This window comes from Balearica regulorum, chromosome 3, assembly GCF_011004875.1.
Source record: "Balearica regulorum gibbericeps isolate bBalReg1 chromosome 3, bBalReg1.pri, whole genome shotgun sequence".
NCBI lineage: Eukaryota > Metazoa > Chordata > Aves > Gruiformes > Gruidae > Balearica > Balearica regulorum.
Genome location: NC_046186.1, coordinates 68,353,980 through 68,381,679, shown reverse-complemented (window position 1 = coordinate 68,381,679; position 27,700 = coordinate 68,353,980). Strand labels below are relative to the sequence as shown.

The 27,700-nt window shown below is 42.0% G+C and overlaps 1 protein-coding gene across 10 annotated transcripts in view; it reads left to right on the top strand.

The window, feature by feature from the left end:
* ARID1B (AT-rich interaction domain 1B) overlaps positions 1-27,700 on the top strand; it is a 336,972-nt gene that overhangs the window by 259,550 nt on the left and 49,722 nt on the right. For 9 of the 10 annotated variants that reach the window (XM_075748343.1, XM_075748346.1, XM_075748349.1 and 6 more), the window contains 2 exons: positions 8,110-8,289; positions 14,655-14,982. In XM_075748343.1, coding sequence (XP_075604458.1) covers positions 8,110-8,289; positions 14,655-14,982 — 508 coding nt within the window. Of the gene's footprint in view, positions 1-8,109; positions 8,290-14,654; positions 14,983-17,001; positions 17,131-27,700 lie in introns of all 10 variants that reach the window. The other variant, XM_075748351.1, reaches the window with a different exon arrangement.

The following is a 27,700-nucleotide window of genomic DNA, read 5'->3' as shown; positions in this document are numbered from 1 at the left end:
CCCCAGATTCTAATTTATCAGTGATAGATTATATGAATTTCAAGGCTAGGCAGTAGCAGAGGGAGGTTTAGGCATGGGAAAAAATTTAACATCATTGCATGCTATACATAGACCGGGTTCTGTAATATCAGAGAGAGAAGCAGAGGAGATTGAGCCAGTTAACCTAATGGCACAGCTGGTAAAACACTAGGGGGTCTGGGTTAAAACCTTAGCTGGGTCATTAGTTTCCATCTTCCCCAAAGCTATTCACATTGTGAAGAGAAGCAGTCAGACAAATAAACAGTGAAGAGACTGTAAGATAGGTATTAAAGCATAATAAGAAAATACTGTTTTTTAAAAATAAATCCAATCCAGCGCTTTTTCTAAAACAGAACATTGATCCTTTTGTGAAAAGGAGAAATACCACAGCGATCTTTGCAGGAAGGCCCAGTTTTTCTAAGGTGATGTTTTCTGTAACTGCTATTTCATATAAGCAAAGAAACATCCTTTGTTGAATGGGTGTAAAGAAATGTGGTGGTCATTCTGCAAATATTAAAAGATACCAATGTGAAAATGTCCAGGCACCAAAGGGAAACTATGTCACTGTTACTCTGGCCCAGAGAACTTTGGATGTTTTTAGTGGCACCCCGATGGACTTGGAGAAGATGACAAGGTTTAATGTGGGCTGGAGAAAGAGCTCAGTGTAGAAATTAGATTTTTTTTTTTTCCATGGTTAATGAGGAAACAATAAAGAACTTTCTCCTAAAAACTCTGTGGGACTTTTTAAAAAAATAGATTGTTATTGGAGAAAGAAATGAGGATTTTAAAATCTTTTTTTAGCTTTTATATGATTAAAAAACATTATAAAGACTACTAGCCGTCTCATTAGAGGCTAAAGAATAAGTCTCTTAATTTCTCCTATGTCAGTGGTCTCAGTACACTTTTTTATGCTGCTGTCCTTCAGTTGCCCAAGTTGCTTGTCAGCAGAAGTGTTCACTCAGTTCCAGGGATATTTGCAAAGATCTGGTGTATTCAATACCTAAGTATTACCCATGTCAGTGCTGCTGCTCGGGACACATCTAAACAGGTTCATACCAGAGCCATCCAAAGATATTACATTGGTGCAGTGCTGTAACTTAGCTGGGCTGAATATGGATCAGAATCTTTCTTGCCATCTGTTTGTGAAGGTGTTTGAGTTATTTGATTTATTTATTTTTTTTACCTGCCTGTTAACTGGACAGGAATATTGAGAATTAGTATTTGCATCATCTTAATGAGGTTTACACTGCAAGATGATCTACTCATGCTCACCAGCCCATCACCTTGTAGTGTATATTACTAAGTTGGATGTTCCATCTATGACAAACGTAGGTTTCATATGTGCTGTCACCAGTCCAGCTGGGCAGGCTTTTGTAACGCTAGCTTCTGGAAAGTGAGAATAAGAGCTGAGGAAAGTACGTTGTCTTGAAAACAACATTGTACAGAAATCTTGTGCCTGTTTGCTCTAGAGGCCATTTTTCTTATGCCACTGACATGGTTTCACTTGATTTATTTGGGTTGTATTCTGGTGCATGGGTCAAACCTTCTCCGGTTTCTTCATTGCTGTTATTTGGTTTGACTTGTATAAAATTTTTGGCTGCTTGGATTTTTTCCCAGTATCTACATCTCTCTCACTGTGTCCTTTTTAATGTATATTTTAAGTAGCACTTTAGGAGGTACCATGCCATCCTTTGCCAGTGACAGTAAGTAGTTTGTGGCCAGGTAGCGCTGCCCCCCCATATGCAATGGCACAACGGTATTTTCTTAGCTCCTACAATCTGCAAGCCACTCGTCTCCAGGATTGACCACACCTTTTGGAGATGTTTGTTGCAGTACCATCGGCAGTCTGTGCAGACAACCTGGTTGCTTATTTAGAGTCCTGATATGTCAGGCTTATGTGAGAGTAATGAACTCTTTCAGTTGCTAAAACACTTCATTAACATGTGAGTCTTGTTCTGTTGGATGTTTCCTCGCCGTGCTCTGAGGTGCTGACTGGGCATGTTTAGCTGGGCAGACACCCAGACATGGTTCACCAGTCCAAACACTTTCTGAGCTGTCCTTGCCATCTGAGACAGGTGGGCTAGGGAGAATTTCTGTCTAACTGTGATCTTGCTGAGCATCCTGCCGTGCTAACAGGTTGCCACTGCACAGAATATTGGTTTTCGTTTGTTTAGCTTTGCCCTGCCACTTCTGTCTCTGTGTTGTTTACTCATGGACGAGCTGCATTTGGGAGTCGCCGCTTTAGATCCGTCTCAATTCTGTTGTATTCTCTGGTGAAAATCCTGAGATAGTGAATGTAACCCAAACGGCTGTCTGAGGAAGGGAAGTCTGCCAAAAACTGTGTCATGGGTGTGCAAACATTTGCTCTTTTTCCTCAAGGGTGCTGGCCAGTGCCTTGGTAACATACCAAGCATTGGAAATTTGTGCGATTACACACACTAAAGTTTTTCCTTTATAGGTAGTGGAAAATATCTCTTTTCACTTATTTAATTTTTTTGAGCTGATTTGTAAGTAGATAATTCTCTGTTATTTTTCTCTAGTTATTTGATGATTAGTGAATTCATCCAATCTGTTTCTGCTTTTCTATTGTGTGATTTTCAGAGTAATAAGCTTGTCTAGCCCCTTCCTTAGCCCCTGCCCTTGAACAAGGGGAGCTTCCTTATTCCTTACTGGGAAGGGTTCCTCAATTGTTTTGATCCCATGCTCTGTCACTAAGCATGCCTCTCTAGAAAGAGCGATAGCCTGATGTATTTTTTCTTATGTAAGTTCTTTTTTACAAAGTATCGTTGCAAGTTGTATCTTTCCTCATTTTTTATTTATCAAATCTGTAGTTTAATGATGATCTGCTATCGCTGTAAACTCCAAAGCTTTCCTGAGCTTAGAATGAGTAAGTGTTCCACGTGTTTTCAGGTTTAATTCATTCATGAAAATCGATGCACTACTCTTGGCTAAATCAAAAGACCTCTCATTGACCATGGGTTAAGTGTGTGCCAGTAGACAGTTGCTGTCCATCAGTTGATGTGCAATAACTTGTTACTTTGCAGTCACTTCATTTGTGTTTGAGCTCCTGCTTTCCTGGAAAGGTTTTTTTATATTCAAGCCAAGACTTTAAAATATCGAAAGAATCCATTTCAGATTTTATAGCAACACCCAGCGCATTCGGTGCGTGTTTTTCATGGTTACTGCTAAGGAGATAGTATTCAACAGACAGCTGATTTTGTACTGGTCAGTGTACAAATGGGAGAAAGACAGCCTTAGTGCCTAATTTCATGAAGGTTTAGTAATTTACTGTTTATCTGTTTTGTGTATACATATGCATAAGATTTTATACAAGATTTTATATGTTTTTTACAAAGGCATCATATATGGTATTAGCTATATGATACATATTACCAGATGTTAGTACTGTATAGGACAACAGAAGCTTTATTTTTGTCTTTTCATTTATCAAAGGAGCAGGAACACTGCTATCGTAAGCATTACTCAGTTTATATTTTTTGTCTATAGTTTGCTAAAAAGAAAGAAGAAAAATGTGCTGCTACCTGACCATTTTTAAACCTTGTATATATGTGCTATTTGAACATGCAAACATATTTTATTATAGAAATGGTGTGCTAAGTGTTAATAGTACGCTACTGTTTCATTTAGAACTGCAAAAATGCGAAGATGACTCTACAGCTTTAAATTGGGCTTTTAATAAAGACAACCTAGTCTTTAGGTATGTAAACGTAGTACAAAAATAACTAAATAGGAAGAGAATACTTCTGGCAGGTTCACTTTATTCAGCTACTCCTGAAATAGCTTACTTTGCCAAAATCCACTCAAGTGTTTTTTCAGTAAGTAATCTCTTGTTGTGATGGCAAGTAAAGCATCACCTGTACCTCTTTTACCACTAATATTAAGGGAAGGGAGTAGATTTGTTCTCTGATGAGCATGTTGCCCTTGCAATTGTTAAAGTCTTAACTCATAGCTGTTTCCTAGCAGTTTATTTAAAAGACAGAGGTTGACATGTCAGGTGCAGTCTGGCTGTTTAATCGGTCCACTGCCTTTGCTCCAGCGCAGCTCTAATGTAATCCTACTTCCCTTCTTTACAAAAGCAAACTTTATCTTAGATGTCATTTTCTGGAAGGAAAATTTATTTCTTTTTGTATCGGTTATAAAATGAAGTTGAACACTAGGGAAAATGTGTGTAAATAAGGAACAATGAATGTATGCCAGCTGCTCCCTTTCATTTCTGATAAGATTTCTAGGATTGATGTTGTTTTCTCTTTATGATGCAAGAATGTTAACGTCTTGACCAGGAACCCCTTTTCTCTCTAAGACTTCTGAGCTTTCTGCAAATATTTGAAACACTTCAAACTCATGCACTGAGTTTGATCTCTGAACATTCACTGGGCTCTCACAGAGGTAGATGAGGATAGACCCTTATTTCTTGTAATGGAATCCAGACCACAGTAAGGACCTGATCTTGCCACCTTCTCCACATCACATCTATTGTTGAAATGACTCCTCTGCTCTCTGGAAGGAAGTTGGAGCATGTCCTATTTTAAGGCCGTGCTTCAACGTACCCTACAGACAGTGATAGAAGATAATATGGCATAGATATTCTTCCTGAATTTCAGGCTTCCTTTTCCTTAATTCTTTACCTGTCCATGCTCAAGAGAAGATAGCAAAGCCAACCTCATTTGAGAGGGATCTCACACCCTCTGGGATGATGAAACTCATGCCTCACGTCAAAAGCTGTTAAGGACCCTATTCCATTCTCGTTGCGTTAATCAACATCTCTGTAAACTAAGGCCAGAGCATGAGTTTGAGTAGTATCACCCAGTCATCTCTGCTGTTGAATTACTGGCGTGGCGCACAGCATGGTTTTGGCTGACGCCTGTGAGCCCTGCCTGAGCACAGCCCAGGGCACGGAGGAGGCAGCAGAAGGGACTGCGCACAGGAGTCGTACGGGTGAGGCTACCAGGATTGAGTGGGAAGGTTTAGCTGGACGGACACAAGCGTGCCACATCGCTCTGCAGGCCAGGGAATGGTCCTGGCGTGTTTTGTGTATGACTGTGCACGTAGCCACACAGTCCACTCCACAGCATCAGAAACAGATTAGAAGTTTCCTGAAGAAGAGGTCATTTGAGTGGAAACATTTATTTCACTTATTACTCTAGTCCCTTCAGGAGCCCTTCTGACAACAGCAGAGCTGGCTAAAACTGATGTTCTCCATTAGACATTAGTCCATGTTCTCTATTAGACGTTAGTCCATGTTCTCCATTAGATTCAACAACCAGCAGTCCATCTGCATCACTACTGGAAATCACTACAACCCATACAAACGATAGCTTTTCAATGCATCATCCATCCTTGTGGTGTTAAGAAAAGTACTGCCTGCGATAATAACCAGGGTGAAAAACCTTTATCACTAGGACAACATTTGGAAAGTTATCTTGTATAGATTAAAAAGCCCACGGTGAACAGAAAACCCTCACTTCTGTACTAGATACAGGAGTAACTTTACTGTCTTTATAATAAAAAACTTAGTGTGACCAGTACAAAATTTTTCATTTAAATGGATCCCACGAGTGTGATGTATATGGTGTATGTGTGTCGGGAATGCAAGCATTTATTTCATACAGGCATATGATTGTATTAGGTTTCTAAATTAGTTACAGCACTGTCGGCAGAAGGCATAGGCTTTGTAATAAGATTTGTGCACAGAGTAGAACTATTCTAAAAATCAAGGGGTCTGTTTCAAAATAGAGCTAAGTGGAGAAGGTCATACGAGCTTTTCTTCGCAGGAGCGTGGAGTTTTCCAACCAGTACAGACCAGTTTCCAAGCCACCATTTCGCCATCGGTTACTTGCCATGCCGCATGCCCATGCCTGTGGTCCGGCTTCCTCCAGAGCGGGTGCCAGGCTCTGAATTTGCAATTCAGGTGCAATCGAATCCCCTGTATTGGGGCTTGCACAAAGGTCAGGAAGACTGTGCGTATTCTGCCAAACCCTGCAGTTGTTAGAGCTTTAGCACGTTATGGGTTGAGTTCTTCATAGCACGAAAGAACTGGGCACAAGGGGGTGCACGATCATCTCGGCTCCTGGTTTTTCTCCTTGCGACCTGCAGCACTGAGCTTCTTGTCTCTCCGACAGGGTTGTAGTGGATGGATAAGTGTGCTATCTAGCAAAGGTTTGTGGAGGGCTCAAAAACTGTTTACATGTGTTTGGACTCAAAGCCTGATCTGTGGTAAAGTACACACCGCCTTTCATCTCTGCAACGTGAATACCATCCGCTTTCATACAGCGCTTTGTCATCAGTGTGCAAACAGGGAGGCCAACCCGCAGGATGGCGGGAAGGTCGTTCACCCAGCATCACCTGCCGCGTCAGTAACAGCAGCGCTAGGACGAGAACCTTACTCTTTCAAGTTCAGGACGTGCTTGTTGGGGCTGTGGTCCCCACGGAGAGACCACTGAGCCGCCCGGTCGTGGGAGCCGTGGTACCTCGATGTTTTCAGTTACGAGTTTGATCACGTGTCTGTACGTGTCTGAGGAAAAATGACCTCTCCTCATTAATCAGGCACTGACCGCTGGGTCTGTGTGACGTTTGACGCTAACCAGTGGGAGGATGCCCCGGCCCTTTGGGACGGTCATATTCTGCCACCTCTCCCTTCTCCTGTCACCCGCTTCTGTCTGTCTTCACAATTTGTCTTTGCCCCTCTCTCTCCTTTTCCCTTTTTTTTTTTTCCTTTTTCTGATCTTTGCTTCAGCAGCTTCTGGTTGTCTGCTTACTGTCTGGGGGTTTTGCTCTTACCTTTCTTCTATGCCCTCCCTAAGGTAAGGAAAGGCATCATTAATGCTGCCACGTGAGGTGTCTCCTGGCTTTCAACCTCGCACCTCCCCACACACACGCCACTAAAATTAATGGAGGGGAGAGGAAACGGGCACCTTCCATAAATAATGCTTCAGCTCTCTGCAGCCTCGAAGCGCAGGCACCTCAACTAGTTGCAGGATGGGTCAAAATGCAGACTTGCTCATGCACGTTCACCCAGCTGGGCAGCAGTATGACCTGTCTCCAGGACAAACACTGTCCTTCACTACACTCATGTTTTGCCTTGAAGAAATGGGAAGATAAAATTTAATATGCAAGCAGAAGACACACACACACACACAAAAAAAAAAAGCCAATTTCCTCCAGAAATCAGACCTTGCTGACTCCTCAGCACATCCTCTTCAACACTGAAAGCAGCACTAAAACCTTTCAGGGTAAAATTTTAGAAACCCAGCATCCCTGCATAGACATTTCATTGGTGGGACTGCAGGCTTTTTCCCAGTTCATGAAAACTTAAAACCCCCGCCACATAACCCTCCTCTTCTCCCATTTAATAGGCTTAGTTCTGTTCCTTTATATGAAGCTGCTAGATTTTATAGAATTTCATTAGGTCTCTTGCTGCAGCTTGTGAGCCTTAAATTAAATTGGGATTCATTGATACATTTACTAAAGGGCGAAAGGAGAGAATGCAATACAGGTATGCTGGGAAAGGACCAGAAGAAGGACCTAGAGCACAAATACACACCAAAATGACTTTTTTTTTTCTGGCTGGTATGACTAGTCTTCACATAAAGGGACATTTTATATCCTGAGAGTTTGTGGGCAATAGGAGTACTTACAGTGGCTTTCTATATGCTGAAGTTAGGCATTTTGGTAGCAATGTATAATTTTGGAAGTTATGATACTTCCACCATAAGTCATCAGGCAAATTCCCTACTACTTATTAGGTAGATAATTGCTTTTTTTTTTTTTCCCCTAAGGTTTGTTTTAATTTTAAAATCAGCAGCCATTTGTAACTAAGCAGGACTGTCCTGTCTTTCTTTTAGAAATAAAAGGTTTGGAGTCTTTGTGTACAGGTTTTGGTTGTTGGGACAGCATTGCTGACTTGAAGATGCGTTTGTTTCTGTTCTTGTGAACAGCAACAGTTTTCTGGGTATCTTTAGTCCAAAAATAACTAAAGAGGGTTGGGTTAGGGTTTTTTTATGTCAAAGATTTCTTAAATAAAGAACAGTTGCCAGAATATTAATTTTTGCTTTGGTGCTTTTTTTCCTTTAGGTTTTATGGCAGGCATTCAGAGGAACCCCCAAATGTCACAGTATGGACCTCAGCAAACTGGACCTTCCATGTCACCACACCCCTCACCTGGAGGCCAGGTGCATCCTGGAATCGGTAGCTTTCAGCAGAGTAATTCAAGTGGTACTTATGGGCCTCAGATGAGCCAGTATGGACCACAAGGTAAAAATGCTTGCTGATAATATATATGATATTTTTAAAAAATATATGTTTGTACAAATATACAGATCGTGTATGTAGGTAGGTATGTGATTTCTTAAAAAAACACCACCACACACACAACACCCTCCCCAAAAAACCTAAACAAACAAAACTGTCGTTCAGAGGTGGAACTGCACCTTGTGGAAGAAGCTGCTTCTGGTATTAGCACCTTTCTCTGTATAAAAATAGTGACCTTAAGTTGGGCAAGGAAATGATGAATCTGTTGCATTGCCAGGGCCATTGTTTAGAAGCCCAAGCATTTCATCTCTGCAATGAGACCACGTTTGGCCAAGCATGGAATAAGGGTCACAACACCAATCCCAAAATAGGACTTCTTTTCTTAGATGGAGTCCCAAGGCCACTCTGAAATTGCGTGGTGACTGTGAGGGTTAAAGTCTTCTAATGAGCATAATCATACAGTGGCTACTGTGGGAATATAATATTGAGCTCTAATGCATACGGTTTGTGAATCTTAACTAACCCTTCAGACTGAGAGAGGCAGTTCCTTTTATTTTGCTTGTTTGACAGAATTGTTGGAGGACTAAAACAAAAATAGAATACACAATTTCTGCCCCTGGACATTCAATGCGTACAACCTTGAACTTGACTACTGTTTTGCCTTTAATGGATAACCTTTATAAAGTATGCATCTGTTTAGGGATTTAATGAACTTGAAGTCAAACCACAGGATATATAAGGGGCATTATTTTCTTTAGAGGTACATAAAGAAGATTTCTATTTCAGCACTTCCTAATATTGCTTTCTTACTTAAAATCCTCAAAAAGGACTGGAGCCAGCAATGGGAAATTCTGTAAGGGCTCGGTGGCTTGCCCATGCTAGCAAGGATGGTTATTTTAGTCTCCGGAGTTTCTGAGAACTGGTTCTGCTGTTTGTTTGCAGGGAGCCTTGCTGCCCTGCGCAGCGTTCCTTTCTGTTTCAGCTCTGGGTCGCGTTTGTTGTAGTGTTCTGAGCACAGGGCTACAAGCCAAGATTTCCCAGTTTCTAATTTTGGCTCTGCCTTTTACACCATCTTTCAACTTAGGCAAGTAGATTCATTTCTCTGCTTCGCTTTCCATAACCGTAAAATGGGGCTAGTAATGCCTTATAGCCATGTGTGAAGATTAATTACCTAACTCCAGTTGACTGGTGCTTTCCTTTTATTTGGAAAGCATTTTGTGGCCATAAAATGCTGTCCAAGTGCTTATTTTTATCTGCACAGTGAGCAACTAGCTTAACTGGTAAAAATCCAGTGGATTTATGATGTGCTATCCTGACTTCCAGCTGTACTGCTGCTGCTGAGATTCCGAACCATGGGAATAGTGGGTGTCAAGTGCAGTAAAACATTAGCCATCCACACTGATTGAATGGAAAGGTTTTTCTACTAAATCAATGCATTTAAGTAACACGCCGAATACTACTTTCTTTTTTGCTTGAGTTCAGCAGTTCTTTTCCTCCCTCTCTAGATGAAAGTGCCTATGTAATGATTTTATGGGTCGCGGTCAGGAAGAAACGGCTATTAAAAAGTGAACTTGAGGGGCAGGAAGAAAATGAGCATCATTGTCATTAACAGGCCATTTCAGAAGGGTCTGGTGAATAGTGTGATGGATGAAAAGCGTGTTCTTCTGCCAGCTCTTGGAGAGCACCGGTGATCCCATGCACTGGTCATCATAAAATTAGGGCCCTGCAGACTTGCAGCTCTACAGGTAACATAGAGCAGAAGAATACATACTACTTTTTCACCAGGCTAATGTGACCATTAATAAAATCCAGGAATGAAGATGGTGATATTTCAAAGACATGTATTTACCTGGATTTAAGGTTTTTATACCATTTTTCATTTTTAATGAAAGTAATCTGTAATTGCATCTCTTAACATACCCTCTTACAAAACACAATTATGTGCCTGCAATGATGAATATATAATAACGTTACCCGTTTGCCTTTTGTTGCCAAAATGACAAATATGTTAAAAATTACCTGGGTTGCAGCCGAGTTCTGAAATTATTAAACTAAAATAATTCTTAAGGATTTTATTTGCTTTCCGTGTTTTGTTCATATAGGCCTTCCTCCAGAATATTGTTACGCATAGGCTGAGTTCGACAGGACGACTTGCGCTTTTATATATGTGTCAAAGCATTCTGTGACATCAGGCTTTTAGTCTGAACGCTAGATTTCACTATGTGCTGTCCTGAAAACCGTTGCTCAAGGCTAGTGTCCTTTCTCTGCAGTGGAATTGCTCGCTGTGGTAAAGACTACACCAGTAAGTTTGGGCTGGAGGAATTAGCTCCCAGTTCATGAGAGCAGAATGATCCATTCTGTGCATATGGTTGATTTATTTGGTTTTCATGTGTTTACATGACACTTAGATCTATAATAAGAGTAGAATATATTTTCCCAGGAAGCAATTCTGTACTGGGGACCTAGTCCAATCCTGTGAAACCATTTCCTACAAAAATAAAAAATGGCGATGGCTCCACAGTTCTGTGTGTCTGTGATACAACACAGGAGCATGTGGTACAGAACATTAATTTTAATTTTGTATTAAATCACAGCATTTCCTGTCCCCAAGAATTAAAAAAAAAGCAGAGTGAGAATGGAAGTTGTTACTGAAAGAAACAGTCTCTTTGGTTTGTATTTGGACAACATCTAGCTCAGAGGCTAATGAAGCTCTGGTCTATGACCCGAGCATCAAACTGCTGCCACAGCAAAATGTCCCTTAAAAGCACTCTGGAGAGCAGTGGGGTGCTGTAGTCAGCTGGGTCTTTTAAGACTGGGGCAGAAAAAAACTTCCTGTGGATCAGTAAAACGGGTCAGAAATGCATCCCATCTCTCTTGACTTTTCCTACTCAATTCAGCAGTAAAACTGTTCTGTTTGGGTATAACAAAGAGAGAAACCACTACTGAATATGTTTGAATCACAATCCCAGAACTTCACAGTACGTTAAACCCTTTCTTGTTCATGGTAAAGTAATGGGATTTGAGTATTTGTGCTTTGTAACTTTTAACGTTGGACTCGTTTCACAAAAGCACTCTGCTATCTAGCTCACACTGATTTTAATCCTAGATCTTAATTAAAGTGATAGCATCTTAAGCACGAGGTGCCCTAAGTATCTCGAGAGTCTGGACCTCAGAATCCAGACCCACATATGCAGCAGCCTGTGGAGTTAAGACTTTAATATCAGCTCTATCTACTGAAGTCCCCTAGGTAAAACAGTTTCAGAGGAATTCAGAGTACATTTAAATCATCTGTGCAAGAAAAAGGATGGTTAAGTGCATGGGTAAACAATTCTAAAATGATTTTAAGATACTATTTTTAATACTGTGAATCTTACCTGCATCTCTAAAGCAGAGAGCAAAACTAACAGGTAGTTCTCAAATTTCCCTCTTTTCAGCTTGCCTAGAAATGGCAAGATATCAGAGCACTTTGTTCAGCAAACCTGGACAAAGTAGACCAGAGTTTCAGCAGTAAGTATGAACATCTGTCTTTGGCAGGTTATTAGTATGCTTTTTTATATTTTATCTTCATTACACTTCTTTTTTTTTCTTCCCAATTCCAGTTACGGCTTTGTTTTTTTCTTGTGCATTTGAGATGTTGTCCCTCTGGGTACATTTCTACTCTGCCAAGGGGGAGTTGGAATCAAAAATCCCTCGGATATGGAGGGGAGGAGTTGTTCAGTAGTATTGTACAGCCGCTGTTGCCAGGCTTGTACCCACTTGAAAAGTGTGGGCTCTTGGACTTGGCTGCCTGACACGTCCAGCTGATGTGGGCTGGCCTAGCATCTGCTGCATTCATTGTGTTTAATGCTGCATCCATCTGTTTTCTGTCAAAGCCACTGCCAACAAATTACTAATCTATTAGAGAAACATGGAAATAAGATTGCACTCCTCATTCCTGGCAATTCCTCTTGTATTTTGTTTGGCTTTTATTTTGCCTTTTTTTTGTGGTCTGGGAAAGGTATAAGAATAGCTGGTGCTTGAGGTACTGAGGAAATGCTTAGGGGAAAAAAAAAACCCATGGAAAAAACATTGAAACTTGTTTTCCTTACTGAAAAGATACCACTTCCCTGTGCTCTTGGACTTGTATCCCTGGAGATGAATGATTAGAAGCTATTTTAACCGAGCCACATATTTTTATGGAGAAGATTCCGCTGTTTTTTCTGTGTTATGCTTACGCTGGAGAAGCCAAAACATGAAAGAAGGGATTTTTTGTCCCAATTCAAAATAGCATCAAAACAGCAATAGTATTTAGCATTGGTGTTTGCTCCTCTAAGCACGCTGCTGAACCATACTTCCTAGACCCTAACTGACAAAACAAATTGGCTTTATGTAAATTGGACTGACAGTAGCTCCCAGTGATTATGGATATCAGGTCTGCTAGTCTGGGGAGGGAATTTGCTTCACTTTGGGAAGCAGTGTTACTAATAGCATGTGCATGAAATGTGTTAACTGGCTGTGCGTAATCTTTGAGCGCGCATATCCACCGTCTTGCTGCGTTATGTTTTTCTTGGACAAAGCAGCTGGGAAACCAGAACAACATCCGAGTTGTGTGTTACACCTCGTAATGCTAAGCAGAGCAGTGTGAAATTAGTGAACCCTTCAGTTTGTGGTCACTTACATTGGATCAGAAGCGTGGCTTGAGCAGGTCTGAGCCACCAAAACTGTGGCTAGGGGCGTTGGCTCCCTGAACAGAAAATAGTCGGCTGCCAGCAGCAGAGCCGAGAGGAGGAGGAGAAGTGACAGGCCAGTTTGAAGTCAGCATAAAGCTGAATCTGGAGTCTCTGTTGAACCACATATTGAGGATCCTTCTGTGAAGATCCCCAGGCAGAAACTTGGTTTCTAAAACAGAAGAGAATTGTGGCTCTGTTTCCTTGGGAAGCGTAGGTCTCGCGCGTTCTTGCTGAGGAGAACTTGTAGCAGAGTGAGTCAGTTATCGGGTGGGGAGGAGGGGAGGATTAGCCAAAGCAGAGCAGCAGGAGCGTATGAATTAATTATGTGTGTATTCAAATGATGGATGAATATATTTATTTTAAATATAAACAGGAGTTGCATGCCACTGACTCCTCTGCCTGGTCGCTGAGGAAAGATGTGGCTGATCTCCACGTTCAGAGGAAGAGTCCAAGGGCTGCTGCCTTTGAACGAGCGTGGGAATATCTGAGAGTAGTCAGGAAACTCTGCTCTGCAGCATCCCACAGGGAGGGAACGGGTCGCGTTTCCACTAATCTGGATGAGATGGAAATAAAGACAAGTCAAAACTGATGACTGTAGTAGCGTAATGTGATCCATTTCCTAAAATACTTTCCTATCATATCTTTACCTTTTTCTTTTTTATTTCCTCCTCTTTCTCATGTGCTTCGGTTTGCTTCCGTAACACTGAGTGCTGTACACTGGCTTTTTCTTGAGCTTGAGCTTTCAACATGATAGGAAAATTGGCACTCAAATGAGTTAAACTGCTGTAAGCGGAGCAGTTTGCTCCAGTGACAACGTAGGTTGGGGTCAGCCAGGTTTTCATGCCATCCTTCAAAAGGCACCTGTTTATATTAGCATCTTTGTGCTATTGCTGATTACTCTTGTAGTACTAATTTTCCCAGGGGAGGTGCATTGTAAGCTACCACCCCTTCTGCTGGCATAGCCAAACTTTGAATTTACCAGGAAGGCGGGGTAGGGCAGGAGGGAGCAGGAATGTTCCTTGGGGCCCAGCAGCCATCCTCACTGGTCCTTGCCAAAGCATCTCTGACACAAATGGGCAGAACGGTTAGGAGCGAGAAGCCGGTGAGAATAGCCTGTTGCTGAAATTGCAGAAAGATGAAGAATGAGAACATGAAATTACAAAAATAAGATTCTCCCTTGAGCTTACGTAATGAGTTTTTTACATGCCACGTATCTCTTTTCTGCATAAGGCAGTTTTGTACTGTGTGCTATGTTGTTAACCCTCTGGAGGCTGTGCTTTTCTGTATTTGCTGTTATCCCATGACATATATTTGGCAAAAAATGTTTGAGGGTGCATGAAAGTCAGGTTCATAGGATCATTCAGGTTGGAAGGGTGCTCAGGAGTTGTTCTTGGCTGACCTTGTATTCAAATCGGGGTCAGATATAAGATCAGAGCAGGTTACTTGTGGCTTTATCCAGCTGGGTCTTGAATACCTCAAAGGAGGGAGCAGCACAGCCTCCTTGCGCAGCTTGTGCCACTGCTTATCTGTCCTCATGGTGAAAAAGTTGTTCTGACTTTGAGGCCAGCGTGGTTCACTTTAGTTCGCATGTGTAAGTTCTGCACTTCCTAAATAGAAATATTTAATGTTTTTCTCTGTGCTTTTTATCATTTTGTTCAGGAAACTACTCCAGACCACCAACGTACAGTGGCGTGCCCAACACAAGTTACAGTGGCCCAGGACCCGGCATGGGTATAAATGCCAACAGTCAGATGCATGGACAGGGGCCAAGCCAGCCTTGCGGTACCATGCCCCTGGGACGGATGCCATCAGCCGGGATGCAGAGCAGACCGTTTCCTGGAAACATGAGCAGTATGACCCCCAATTCTCCTGGCATGTCTCAGCAGGGAGGCCCCGGGATGGGCCCACCCATGCCAACTGTGAACCGTAAGGCACAGGAGGCGGCTGCTGCAGTGATGCAGGCTGCTGCAAACTCCGCTCAGAGCAGGTATGCGTCCAGGTGAAAGGAGTTTAAATGAGTAGGAATGTTTTTCTTGTCATTTCCGAAGTAATGGCACTGTATAGGTGTATGCATATGCATTTATATATGTTCTATCTGTGCCCTTATCTCTGGGAGGACATGGCGTGTGGGAAGAATACTTTTCCTTAAGCGAAAGGGGAAAGCATGCTATCATGTGTTTTGAGTTATCCTCTCGAAAAGCAGCCGTGACAATGGAGATGACAGCCATTTCCAGTTTGGTTCTTGGCATTGTAGGCTTTAGGAAAACCCACAGGGTTGCAGTGACGTTAGGAGTCGAAAACAAGCCCTCTGCAACTTAAAATTGATTAGCTGGATATATATATTTTTTATCTCCGGTAGAGGGAGGGCCAACATGTTCTTGGCAACTTGCCCCTGCCAGGGAGTGAGGAACCTTATGAAGCTGCCCGTCAACTCTTGCATTTACTGCCCACGTTGTGAGCAGCACTGCTGATGGCAGTTCTCTTCTATGGGGTGTTCTTGTTCCTAGGCAGGCATGCAGAGGGGGAAGAGGAGGGCAGGCTGAGGGAAGCTGCTGGAGGGGGAAGGCAGAAGGAGGCATAAAAGCAATCTGTAGTTAACTGGAATTGATAACTGCCACTTATGCATCTGTAAGAGAGAACCTGCAAACAGGATTGTAGAGGTTGGAGCCGTCATCTGTCTTCTTGTCTCCCCTTCAGGCAGCATAACTGCATGTTGCCATTTGTGCGTGGATTTTGGCAAAGACACTTTTCTGTCTGTGGTTATTCTTAAGATACCTGAATACTTGCAATGAAATAATATTTTCTGGGAAATTTTTCAGATGAGGTAATTTCCACATTTCCCTGGACTCAGATAACTCCTGGTGTATTTATTATCTTTTTCTGTTACGAGAAGTTCCATTGCATTTGAGAATTACACAAAGCTTGTTGCACTGTTCTGGCGAGCATGTTTGCATGTGTCTGTGTGTTTGTGTATTAAGCATCTTGCATTTATTCATGCATATGCATACACAGATGCACATATATGCATACAGGTATTATCATTCAAGACCAGTGTTTCTGGACACTGGAGTTGCTCTAATTTCAAGACACAACGTAAAACTAGAAATAGGAAGCTAATGTAGTCCGTGCATTTGTTGCTTCCTTGTTTTGTGAGTTTAGAAGGCAGGTGGCTTCTAGTGATAAGCAACAGCAAACTTTTAAAACAGTACCAGTAAATTCATTGTAATTCATGTTCTTGTTCAGTAAAATAGAACCACACTCCCTTAAAACAGACCATAGTCTAGCAGATATCTGTGAATCAGCAGTCTCTTGCTTGTGTTGGTTGTTTTAACAGACCTGTCTACTAGGATTTACAAAAGTCTGCTTCTGTCTGTCTGGTTTAGGCTATAAGCTGATAGGTCAGGCACAAAGGAATAAATGGGCCGTCACTACAGCTGCAGGAACACTTTCTTTATCGTCGTGTAATGAAAGGAAAAGCTCACGTTTGTTGGTCTTTACAGCAAGAAAAGACTTTGTGTTAAGTGGAAAATATTTGGTTGTGATTCAGCTTACACTTTGGGCATAGTGTGTGGTGTTTGATCAAAAATGGGTTAAGTGGTTACCACTCCTATCTCACACCTTCCTCCCAAGTCAGTTTTTAAAACTGCTTTTGGTTTTTAGCTTTGCCCAGGCAAAACTGCATTTCAGAGCCTTTCCGTCATAGATTGGCCATTCTAGTGATCCAGCACCTGTGGAAGGGGCTGTGCAGTCATCGAATCTCTATCGCAAATATTGGCAAAAGCGCTATTTATAAACTGCAAATTGAGTGAAACCTCTGATGCCAGGGAGTTGCAAGCACACTTTTTTCCTCTTTGATTTCAAGTCAGCTGTAGGGGAGAAAGCGTAATGGCTTTTCGCTATTCCTGCGAGTCCTCCATACTTGCATATGGAAGGAAGGTACTTGACAGTAATTCGTACTTGTAATACAGAGCAAATCCAAAGAGGGTGTTCTTTTGTTCTGCTTTAGGTCACCATACATTAGGTCGCCTGCTTGTCCCAGCCAGTCTGGGGCGGGCAGACGCCCCATGTTTTCTTCACAGCACCCCAACTGTGGCAACGCTCAGGCTCCCTTGGTGCACCAGCCTGACCAGTACGGGTAGGTAGCAATGTAAACCGGACTTGCTGTGGGACCTTGGCAATTTTTTTTACTGTTTATGAACATGCCGTCTGGCAGCTGAAGGAATATAAAAATCATGTGAAAGATACACAACTACTTGCATCATAGAGGGGATTTTAGTCTTTTGTTTTCTTTTTACTAATGCCACTGTGACAGTACGATGAAAATTTGCATGTTGCTCCCTCACACACCTGCATGGCTTTTGGCATGGCTCCATTTCCTTGTGTCTGAGAGGGAAATGAAGAACCTCATCACTGAGAAGGAATGAGATCGCTTCTTCCTCTGACCCATCCATTGTCTTTCTCTGTGTTCTTGTCTCGCAGTGGTGCTGTGCAACCCCATTTTCTTGACTTGTTGTTGGTATTGTCATTGCTGCCTGGGCAGTGAGCTGCAAGCCGCAAAGTATGGTCCCTTTCTGAAGTGGTGTACTGCAGGAGTGATGACAGGGTTTCTTAATGGGATTTTCAAGAAAGTTTTATTACGCTGTAATTGAGAGCGCATGCGTTTGAAATATTTCAGTTAGTTGCTAGAACAATTTCTAGGAGCAGTAAGTATCCAGTGCAAAACTTTCGCCTGAAATGCAACTACTGTTTTCTTACCAAAGTCCTTCACACTCTGATTTCTGTAACCGTATCATAAATTACAGCTCTGGGACAAGGTATCTACACTGGCTCCCAGCCTGTTGCTCCCTCACAACCAAGTCCAGCTTCACCTGAGATTCAAGTTTTGTGGACTTCCCTGCCATCATGTTGTTTCAGTTGTTACCTCCATTGGAAATCTGTTACACTCCAAATTACTGCTGCCTTCATAGTTATTAACAAGTTTTAATTACCAGTTTCCTGTAGCTGCTTTTGTTTGTTGGTTTTTTTCCTTAATAACGTCATTCATATATGTGCATATGAAAAAAGTACAAAGCAAAACAAAAAATTAGAACACAAGTCTACTGGTTCTCCTGTTCAAAAAGCAAAAATTGGTGAAATGGGAGAGCACTCTCACCAGACTATTTCATCTAACTGGAAAGACATCCACTGTTAATATGCCAAAGTGCATGAATAGTATCCAGCCTTTTTCTTTGAATGTCTTGAGTTCCTAAGATTCAGCTGGGGGGTTGAAAAACTGTTGGATTGTTATTACTATAAAACACACCCCTCTGTGTAGAATTAGGAAGAAAATGAAATGGTTGTGTCAGAGTCATGGTTACACAGCAATATTTCTGTACAAGTTGGTTGTGATCCCCTTCAAGGTCAACTTGTTGAATCAGTAGCCAAGCGTCAATACGGGAGAGAAATTTATCTTCAGCTGTTAATCCACAGGATCTATCCTTCACCAGCTCAGGAGTCTCATTTAGATATAGAAAGCTGTTTTGCCTCTGCCTTGCCAAGCCGCACTAAGCAACTGTGTAAAATGAATTTAAATGGCATGCATCAGAATAAAATCACTTCCACTGGGGCAGAAAATCAATGTTCGTTAATCAGGGCTGGATGATCAAGATCTGAATGTCAGCCAGTTATACCTAGGTATCATCCTCAGTGCAGACCACCACCCTTTCAATTAGAGAAGATAAAATCATATAAATAAAAATGGTGGTTGTGGAAGATACTAGGTTTACACCATTTGAATTAGCCTTTGACCTCGCTTTGAGGACTGCTTATGTTAAGCTTAGATTTATTTCTACAGCTACATAATACCTTCCCTGTAACCTGAAATCTTACAGTGTGCTAGTCTGTCTTGTGCACACAGGCCAGCGTTTCCCAAATGGTATCTAGCCTGTCAGGCTAAAGAAAAGAAAGGTGTTTTTAAGACCTCTTCATTGAACCGACAGTATCTGTAGTTTCACGCTCCCCAGGATGTTTAAGCTTGGTCTGGGTAAGAGTTTACAGCAGGCAATGCTAAATAACTCTCTAATACCCTGTATAGTAATTCCCCTCATTTCCAGGATGACAATGTGAAGGAACTGCTAACCAGTGATTCCTTTTTATATCAGTCTTGGTCTCAGCACACCCACTGACTGATAAGGACTGTATGTTGAAGACCTAATATATCCACTGAACTCCAAGGAAAGACTTTTCATAACTTGGGCTGGCTTTGGCCAAGACCGCAAGGACTGGTTCTGCTGCTGGAGGTTAGAACCCAGCAAAGCCCTCTGAGAACCAGGTGGCTCCAAAAAATTAAGTCTTTTATCGCACCTTAGTTCTTATAGCATGTGTATTTATAGTGATAGGTAAGCATTTATGTGTGTACAGACCTGCAAAACAGTAAGCCTTCAGTAAAAGCAAACAATTTTAAGCAAATGAGATAGCATTTTCCCTGTTGATGTGAAAGGCAGCAAATTTTGCCAGTATCCTCTAGTACCAGCTGATTTTATGTTCCTCAGCTTGTAGGAAAGTTTCAAGCCCAACTTGAAACTTTTCAGGACTATCTGTTCACTGTCTGTGAGCTTTTGTTTCCTACCGTAAGTGCCCAGTACTGGCTTTTGAAAATTGATTATTAGGTTGACACCTGAAGTCAACAGACATTTTTGTAGCTAAATGCTTGTCATCATCATTTTCAGCATCTCTCGTGCCAGCAGTGAGTGCCATTCCCAGCATGTCTTCTTAGCAGTTGAAGGTGTGACTGTAGTACATGTGAAGGTAAAAACATAGTTGCAAAATAGCTGGCTTACATCCTGTTAGCAGTGCGGCCTTGGGAAGACGTAATTCAGTTCTAGCTGGCTGTAAGATACACATCCAACTGGATGCTAAAATGAGCCTCTTGCTGGTGCACCTGCAGTTATCAATACCTGAACCAACTACTATAAAACGAGTTTTGATGTGCCTACATGAAGAGCAATCCTGTCTTTGAAGGCAGCATCTTTGACCTCAGCGTACTGTATCTTAATATGGTTCTCAGGATTGCATGTTGCAATTTTGTAAATTAAGGCAATTTTGTTTATAGATTGAATGAATTTCGAGTTCAGTGTCATTGATTTTAGAGGAGACGATTTAGACATAGTAGTTTATTAAACTGAGGAATTGGGATCCAGCTTAGCTATTTGCAACCTCTGGCCATTTTAAATCCTGGTCACTGGGTTGCTAAATTGAGGTGGATACTTACATTATCGTCCGCTGCTCCCCGTGCCACCTGAGAAATGGTGTTCAGTCTCTATAGTAACGTGTGGTGTTCCATTGCTTTGATGTACTTTTAGGCACTCCAGAATGTGGTTCTGGTTCTAAACTGCTTAACAGCTGTTTAGATACTACAGCCTTGTTGTGGTGAGATCAAAAGAATTTAGGTAAGTTTTCTTAAACCTTTCCTAAACCTGATCTGTAAAAAGTGCACTGATATTAGAGAATTTGTGTTGTACAGAGAAACAGTTAACAATTAGTGTAAATGAGTTTAAAATGTGCATTCCGTATGTCTTCTTTTCAGTCTCTGTGTGTGTATACATGCACGCACACGGTTGCGCGCATACAGGCAGACTAGCCTTCCATCAGCATTTCTCTCCTGCTATGTATGTATAATTCATATTCCATGTCGCTGGTGCCAGCAAAGCACTTTTTCCGTATTATTTTCTCCAACAGCAGGGTAATGCAGCACTGCTGATGGACTAGAAGGTACTGGTGAGGAAATATAGTAATGGACATGGTGCATTAAAATGTCAAAAGGAAAAAGAACGAGGCGGAAATGGGGAATAAATTTTTTAAAAAGAATAATAATATAAATAAAAACCAGAACTCTTTTAGGCATTTTACATCCTAGAGCCTGTCAATTTCTATGCAGTATTTTCCAGTCTGGCCCTTTTGATCTTGAAACTTGGGTTTAAAATTCTAATTGTGATTTTAAAAGCTGTGGTTATGTAGCAGGAAGACTTGAAGTGCTACAGTAAAACTTACCATCTTTAATCCCTGGAGAGTGTATATATTTTCCATTGTTTTCCCTTTTCCCCTTAAGCTTGGAGGTGCTGTTCTTCTCTGCTGGGAAGTGCAGTGAAGTGCAGGAAGGTTAAGTACTCATTCAAGTTTCTTTGCTTATTCAAACCAGGCTGCTCCTAGATGAAAGGCTGCCAACTGTGAAATCCCCAAAGTAAACTAGGCTGACACAGGAATGGTAGCCATAATTGGAGCCAGTGCCGGGGTACCTTATCTGTTGCCTTTGAAATAAGCCCCTAGCAGAAAGGCTCTTTCTGCCGGGTCTTTTATTTAACATTCAGTCACTGGGAAGGAATTACTTCTGCTCAAATTCAGGCCATTCACAATTCTCCAGTCTCAAGGCATCTGGTCATTTCCCCTCTACCCTGCTCCTCCCAAGACTCCCAGACTTTGGATTTCCATTAGAGGGATCCTGACGGATCACCCTGAAATAAGCCCCGCTTTGCTTTCTGTTGATGCTGTTTCGAATATCCCAGCAGTACGTTCCAGTCTGTGAAACTACATTTTGGTAACGTTGCTCTGAACTCCCAAGTGGCTGCTGCGCTTGCTCCACCTGAGGCTGGCGGCATTTCAGTAACGGGGGGAGAATATTTTCTCTCTACACCAAGTTTCTCTGTGATTTGAGGGGTTCAAGTCCAAATATTAATGCTTACTGTAACTGTAATTTCTAAGGGAGCTATTAACCAGTATTGACATATTTTTCTTCAAAAGGACCCATGCTTCTTCCCTTTTCATGAGAAATATTTATATCAAGCTGATTTTTTTATTTTCTTTTTTCAAAAGGGCACTTACTTTCCTCATGTTTTGCCTTTCTAAGCAGAACCATATATGGCTTTTTTCTACAATGTATTAGGAGAGGTGAAGCGCAAATTAGCTTATATGTATTTATTATAGTAAAGGGAGAGCTGGAAATCACGCTTCCGTGATTATTGTTTTTAATGGAGATGCATTTTGTAGATCAGCTCAAAATTGCTGATAAAATCGTGTGAGGATTGAAAGAAACTTTACATGCTGAGCTAACCAAAGCCATTTCTTGTGGGAGACGAAGAGAAATATATTTTTATCTGAAATTTTGTTTTACTAAAAGGTAAATCCATCATTTTGGAGCCCTGGATGTCACTCTGCTGCAGAGCTCGTGCAGGCAACCAGTGATTTGGGAAGACTTTTTTTTTCTTTTTTGGTTACTCATCAATCAAGTAGACTGCTGTATGCTGTTCATGCCATTAGAGATTAACCACAGACCTCAAGAGTCCTACTCCTTCCCTCCTTCGGAGAGTAACCATTCTTAAATTGTGAAAGCAGGAGTATGCTGAGAAGGAAGGGTGATTTTCAGAGTCATGAATGAGAATTTTCAGTTGTCTCAGAGGCACTTCTAATTCTGTTATTATTATGTCGGATTATTTTTGGCTTGACTTGGTTATTTGGGAGAGCCATTGCCCTCTATAGAAGTACTAATTATTTTGAAACAAAATTGCAGTGTCGGACTCTGTGTAGTTTATTAACATTCTGCCTCAGAGTCGGATGTTTTGTAGAAATTCTGTACTTCAAAAGCTGATCTTTAGGACATTAAGAATGCAATACTTCATTAATTGTGTAAAAGTAAAGAATAAGGGAGGACTTTAGATTGAGTACTCTTTCTTGGGTGGCAAGAAATGTTTCAGATGAGGAAACTGGATTTTCACACTGTTTGTCTTTTTGCCTATTACCCAGAAGATGCACTAGTGTAAATCACAGCACTAGGCAGAAAAAAAGCAAAAAACAAAACAAAAACCAGGAGCATAGCCATCTGTTTAATGGGACTCATGAAGAAAGCTAATTCTGTGACTGCTCTGTGTGATTTGGCACATACATTGTGCAAGTACAAGACTGTGATTGAACAGCCTAAGATTTTTGTGACAGAAAGGGAGAGACATAAAAAATGGTAGGAGGGTTTCAGGTTTTAGAGCGATTTTAAGGTTTTAGGTTGTTTTACAGTGGTGGTAGTTGAGAGAAAATTAAACAATCTTTTTTTAGCAATGTTACCTGGGGAAATATGAGTGGGAAGAGCCCTTTACTTTATTGATGGGGTTCAGATGGGAACATTGGTTCTAAGTGGACATATAAGTAACTTGTAAGCATCATATTAAATGGTAACATAACAGCAATAAGATTTTTTTAACAACGGCCAACAGTTTCACGAACACATTAAATACCTGTTGCAGTTGTCACAGTAGGTTTCAGGCATCTTCTGAGCCAAAGATGAAGAAAAGAGCCAGCTGAAACCATGCTGACATACGCACCACATTGCTCTTGTGAAACTGTCTGGAGTGCCAAAGTGCCGAGACTGATGGTAGTAGTGGCAGTAATAATATTGATAAACATATAACAGCTCCAGGCTGTTGGGCAAAGATAGGTAAGTGAAAACGTGTCTGTTGGGAAATCCCTTTGGAGAACTTCCTCGCCGTGCTGCTGCACATGCACAGCGGCGTTCGGCGTGCTGTCAGCCAGATGACATTTTACTAGGAAAAGATACACTGAAGAGCTGGCATGAAACGATCAGGATTTTATTAGGTTTTCGGTTGGTTGCCAGCACAGTGAGCTCCGTGGAGCTGCAGTGGTGCTCACAAACGGCGCAAGGATGTGACTGAACATCGTGAGAAGGTGGTGAGAGGCAGCAGGAGGTTCACATCCCCAGGTGGAAGAGGTGGGAGCTCAGAGGTCAAGCCTCTCCCAAGGCAGTGCCGCACCGGGGGAAATCAAATCAGTGCAATGCACGATGTGTGTCCTTAGCTTTCTGTAGCTTTTTAGCACCACGCTTTGGTGACCTGCTGGCTGTTTTTTGTGCTGGGAACAGACTCTTACCCACTTTCAAGTAATCATTCTGGGACAGAGTTCATAGGGCCTTCCGACTTTTTAAGACAGCTATTAATAAACATGCACAAAAATAGAAGGTGCATAGTGAGAGAGTCATATGAGTCATTCCCATTCTGATATCGAGTCACACCAGGCTAAATCACCCTTCTTGGCATTCTGGTTCAGATTGACTGCGTCATGCCGTACAGGGCAAATTTCTTTTTTCGCTGCAAACCCAGTCCATGCATGCTCCTGCTTGCTGGACAGATTACAGCAGCCCTCTCTTACCCATCACCCACTCCACTTGGGCTTAGAAATGTATCTCCTTCCAGTGCTCCAGTAATCTGTCTGATGGGGACGTGGTGCAAGCAGCTGCCTTTAGAGCTGCCATTTAAATCCACGTTGTCAGGAAGGTAGGCAGGGGTCACTACGAGAGAGCTTCCATGGGTTTACAGCCATTTGACTTGGCCCACTTTTCGGTGGTCCTGTGCTTTCTGTCACACAGAATTATATTGTATTTATCCAGTACAGGTTGCACTGAGTACAGAGGGCTTAGTTTGTTCTTATACAAATAAATGCCAATACAGAGGTCTTGCTGCACTTGTTAGAATGCTGCGCAATAAAGGCTGAATGTCAGGGAATCCCTGTGGATTTGAAGACTGGTGACCAAATGCTGCGGTCACAATGAAATTCAGACCAAAAGAAACTTTAATTAACACAAGAGGAGCTTTGTAAAAGTAAAATTAAATAGCTGCAACCTAAAACCCAAACAAACCTCAAAAAACAAACAATCAAAAGTCCCCTACAGTATTTCACTAAATATCCTTCATGTTTTTCAGTCACACACCCTTACATCATTAGGATCAAATGAAGTGAAGGATTTCTTTTTCTGCAGGCTTGTGCTATGTTTTCCTCACTGTATTCAAGTACTTTATTATTCTTCTGGCCATATTTTAGACCATTATTAATCTTGGATCTCTTCCTCATTTTTTGTTATCTGTAAAATGGGATAGGGAGATTTATTCTGACCTCAGCATGCATTCAGCAGTGCAAATGTTGTGTAGTTGTGGTGTTATTAGCATTAATACTCATGAATTACACGTGCCTTTTATGTTGCTCTTCTAATGTTTGATGTGGTGTGACATTCCTGCATTTAATTTGGCTTTAAATGGCAGACGCTTTCACTGGAAAAATGGTTAATGTGATGACCATAGCATGTAAATAAACAAGTTTTTGTGGCTGCTTTTCTGAGGGGCTGAGCATTGAATCAGCCTGGTAGGAGCAACTAATCTTTAAGTTTCTTCTCCATCCTTGATTGTTTCTTAGTGGAATCTAAGTAATGGTGATGATGCTAACAGCACATTTGCGTAATCAGAAGAAAAAGAATATATTTAGAAAGGCTATTTCTGTTATTCTTCCAAAAAGTATCTTACACAATAATCTTTAGATCGAAGAAAACAAGCAGTGTGCTCAGTCAGACTGCAGCGGATTACAAGGTGATGTGCATTATCACATTGTTATGATGCTAGAAAATTATTCCCCATTTTAGCATTGCCATTTAGGCCCAGTCGTTGGGAAGAACAGTTTGGTGTTGGTTCTGTGTGCCTGATGTCAGCAGACACTCACACGCGTGCGCACGCCCTGGTACAAATCTGGATGCTTTTTCATTTATGTTCCCCGTGTTTTGTCAGTGTCAGTGCATTTCAGAGCTTTGGCCTCCCCTTTTCACACATGTATACACACACAAGTATAAAATTTTGCTTTTTCCTTCTAACCTGAGAAATGGAAGAAATCTCATGGCAGGCCTAACACCTGTCACATCACCAGTTTCGTGGTTGCTTTTTTCAAACTTTGTTACTGCGAGTGGCGAGCTTCCCCACTGAACAGAGGAGGAAATGTAAATCCAGGTTAGTACACTTACAGTAGCAGCTAACGAGAGGGGGATACTGAGTTTTCAGATATAGTGATGTTAAATTTGTTTGGTTTATTTACAAGGGAACTTGCCTTTAATGCCTTTTTATAGCTGCTCAAGCCAATATTCAGATTTCCTGTGTCTTGGCCTTTGCTAACAGTGCTGACGCACCGATGAACTTCCACTCAGAGCGAAGCAAGCAATATTGGGCTTTATTTTCCCTTGCTCTATTCTCCCTCCTCCAGTTCTCCCATATCCCCTGACGACAGAAACGGTTTCACTTCACCAAGGAAGTCCGTAATGTAGCAAGAAGGAAAATCCATAACAAAAGAGCATATGTATCTGCATGCATGTTTATGTGTAAATTCTCCAGGGAGACAGCATTCATGGGTCTCACTCCTGAATTACTCTCATTATAATAACCCATTTGGTGTCAAAGTATGACAGATTATAGGCGCTTAAGGCTAGTCCCAGCTCAAGACAGATTTAAATAAAGTACTTCTGGTTATTGTGCAGGTCAGTGTGTTTAAATAACAACCCCCCAAATCATACTTTGACATTTAAAAGAGAGAGGAAATATTGTCATGCTGCAGACCTGGCACAGATAAGCACAGGGCAATTTGGTCAGTACACTGTGATTTGTGAGTGCAGCCTAACGCAGTCATTTTCACAGTTTGTAATCAAGTAGCCACCTTAGCAGTGTGTCAGCATTAAAAAAAAAAATGTTCCTTTTAAAATGTTTACACAAATTACTCCCCTGAGGTGCTACAATCATTCACTGCAAAACCGATGTAGGTTAAAGATCTGGAGCAGAAATGGTGAACTTCCATGAGCTTGTGGGCCTTTGTTTGTTTGTTTTTTGACCACCAGCCAATTGCTCAGGTGGCCAGGGCACAGTAACAAGATGATTTTTCAGGTCCAGTTCCTAGGGCAGGATAACTGGGAGAAATACCTATGTTACATGAGTGCTGTGGGAAGTGTCAGGAAACACAGTGCAGAGGTGCCTAAATAATAATGGGTGCAAGTTCGTGGCCACCAGGATGTGTGAGGTTTGACTCAGTAGCAGCTATTCTCTGCCTGGGCTGGGTGCCCCGTCCTGCTCCCGTCCTTGTAGCACTGCTCTTTCCACATCGCCCCACTGTACCACACTGCTGGACGGGGGCTTGCCCAGCTCCTGGCCGGGGCGGCCGCCTTGGAGCCTGGCCCTGCCTCACGGCACTGTGCACGAGCAGAGGAGCTGCAGGAAGGCACCTCTCTGGTGGCACCCTGCTTTTGAGGGTCCCTGTGAATCTCTCCCTTCCTTTAGGCAGACCTGGCTGAGAGGCTCCACGTTCGTGCTGGAAGGACCTTCCCTGTGTTTACCCTCGGAGTAGCTGCTCTCTGTGTGTTCCTCCCTGCTCCTCCTCCTGCATCTCTGTTTCATCTCCCTTCTCTGGAGCGCCCATCATCCTCCTGACCCTAAAAAACTTTGGCACCTAGTGAGGATGCTCCCAACCCTTGTTGTTCATTCTTCACTTCCATCTGCTCTCCCCTCCATTTCCATCTTTTTTTCTGCCCCAAAGTCACCTGACCTCCAGCCCTTCTAGATTTTCCACCTCTGGACCCTTCTTCTGTTCCCTACACGTTTCTGTGCTTGACTTCCCCCTGTGCTCAGGCTGCCACAGGGCTCATTACAGAAGCTGGATCGTTTTTTCTGACTGCGTGAAGGGCTTTGCTCCAGTGTTACAGGTTTAGATCTAGAGGAGAGCACAGAGCATCAGATGCATGCCGGAAAATCCACAGAAAGTTGTAGAACTTGATCCCTGTGCACAGAGCAAAAAACCTGAGCTTTGACATGTTTCCATATTAAAAGTCGTGTCTTGGTTTCTTGTCCCGCTGAGAAGCATAGTCCACTTTT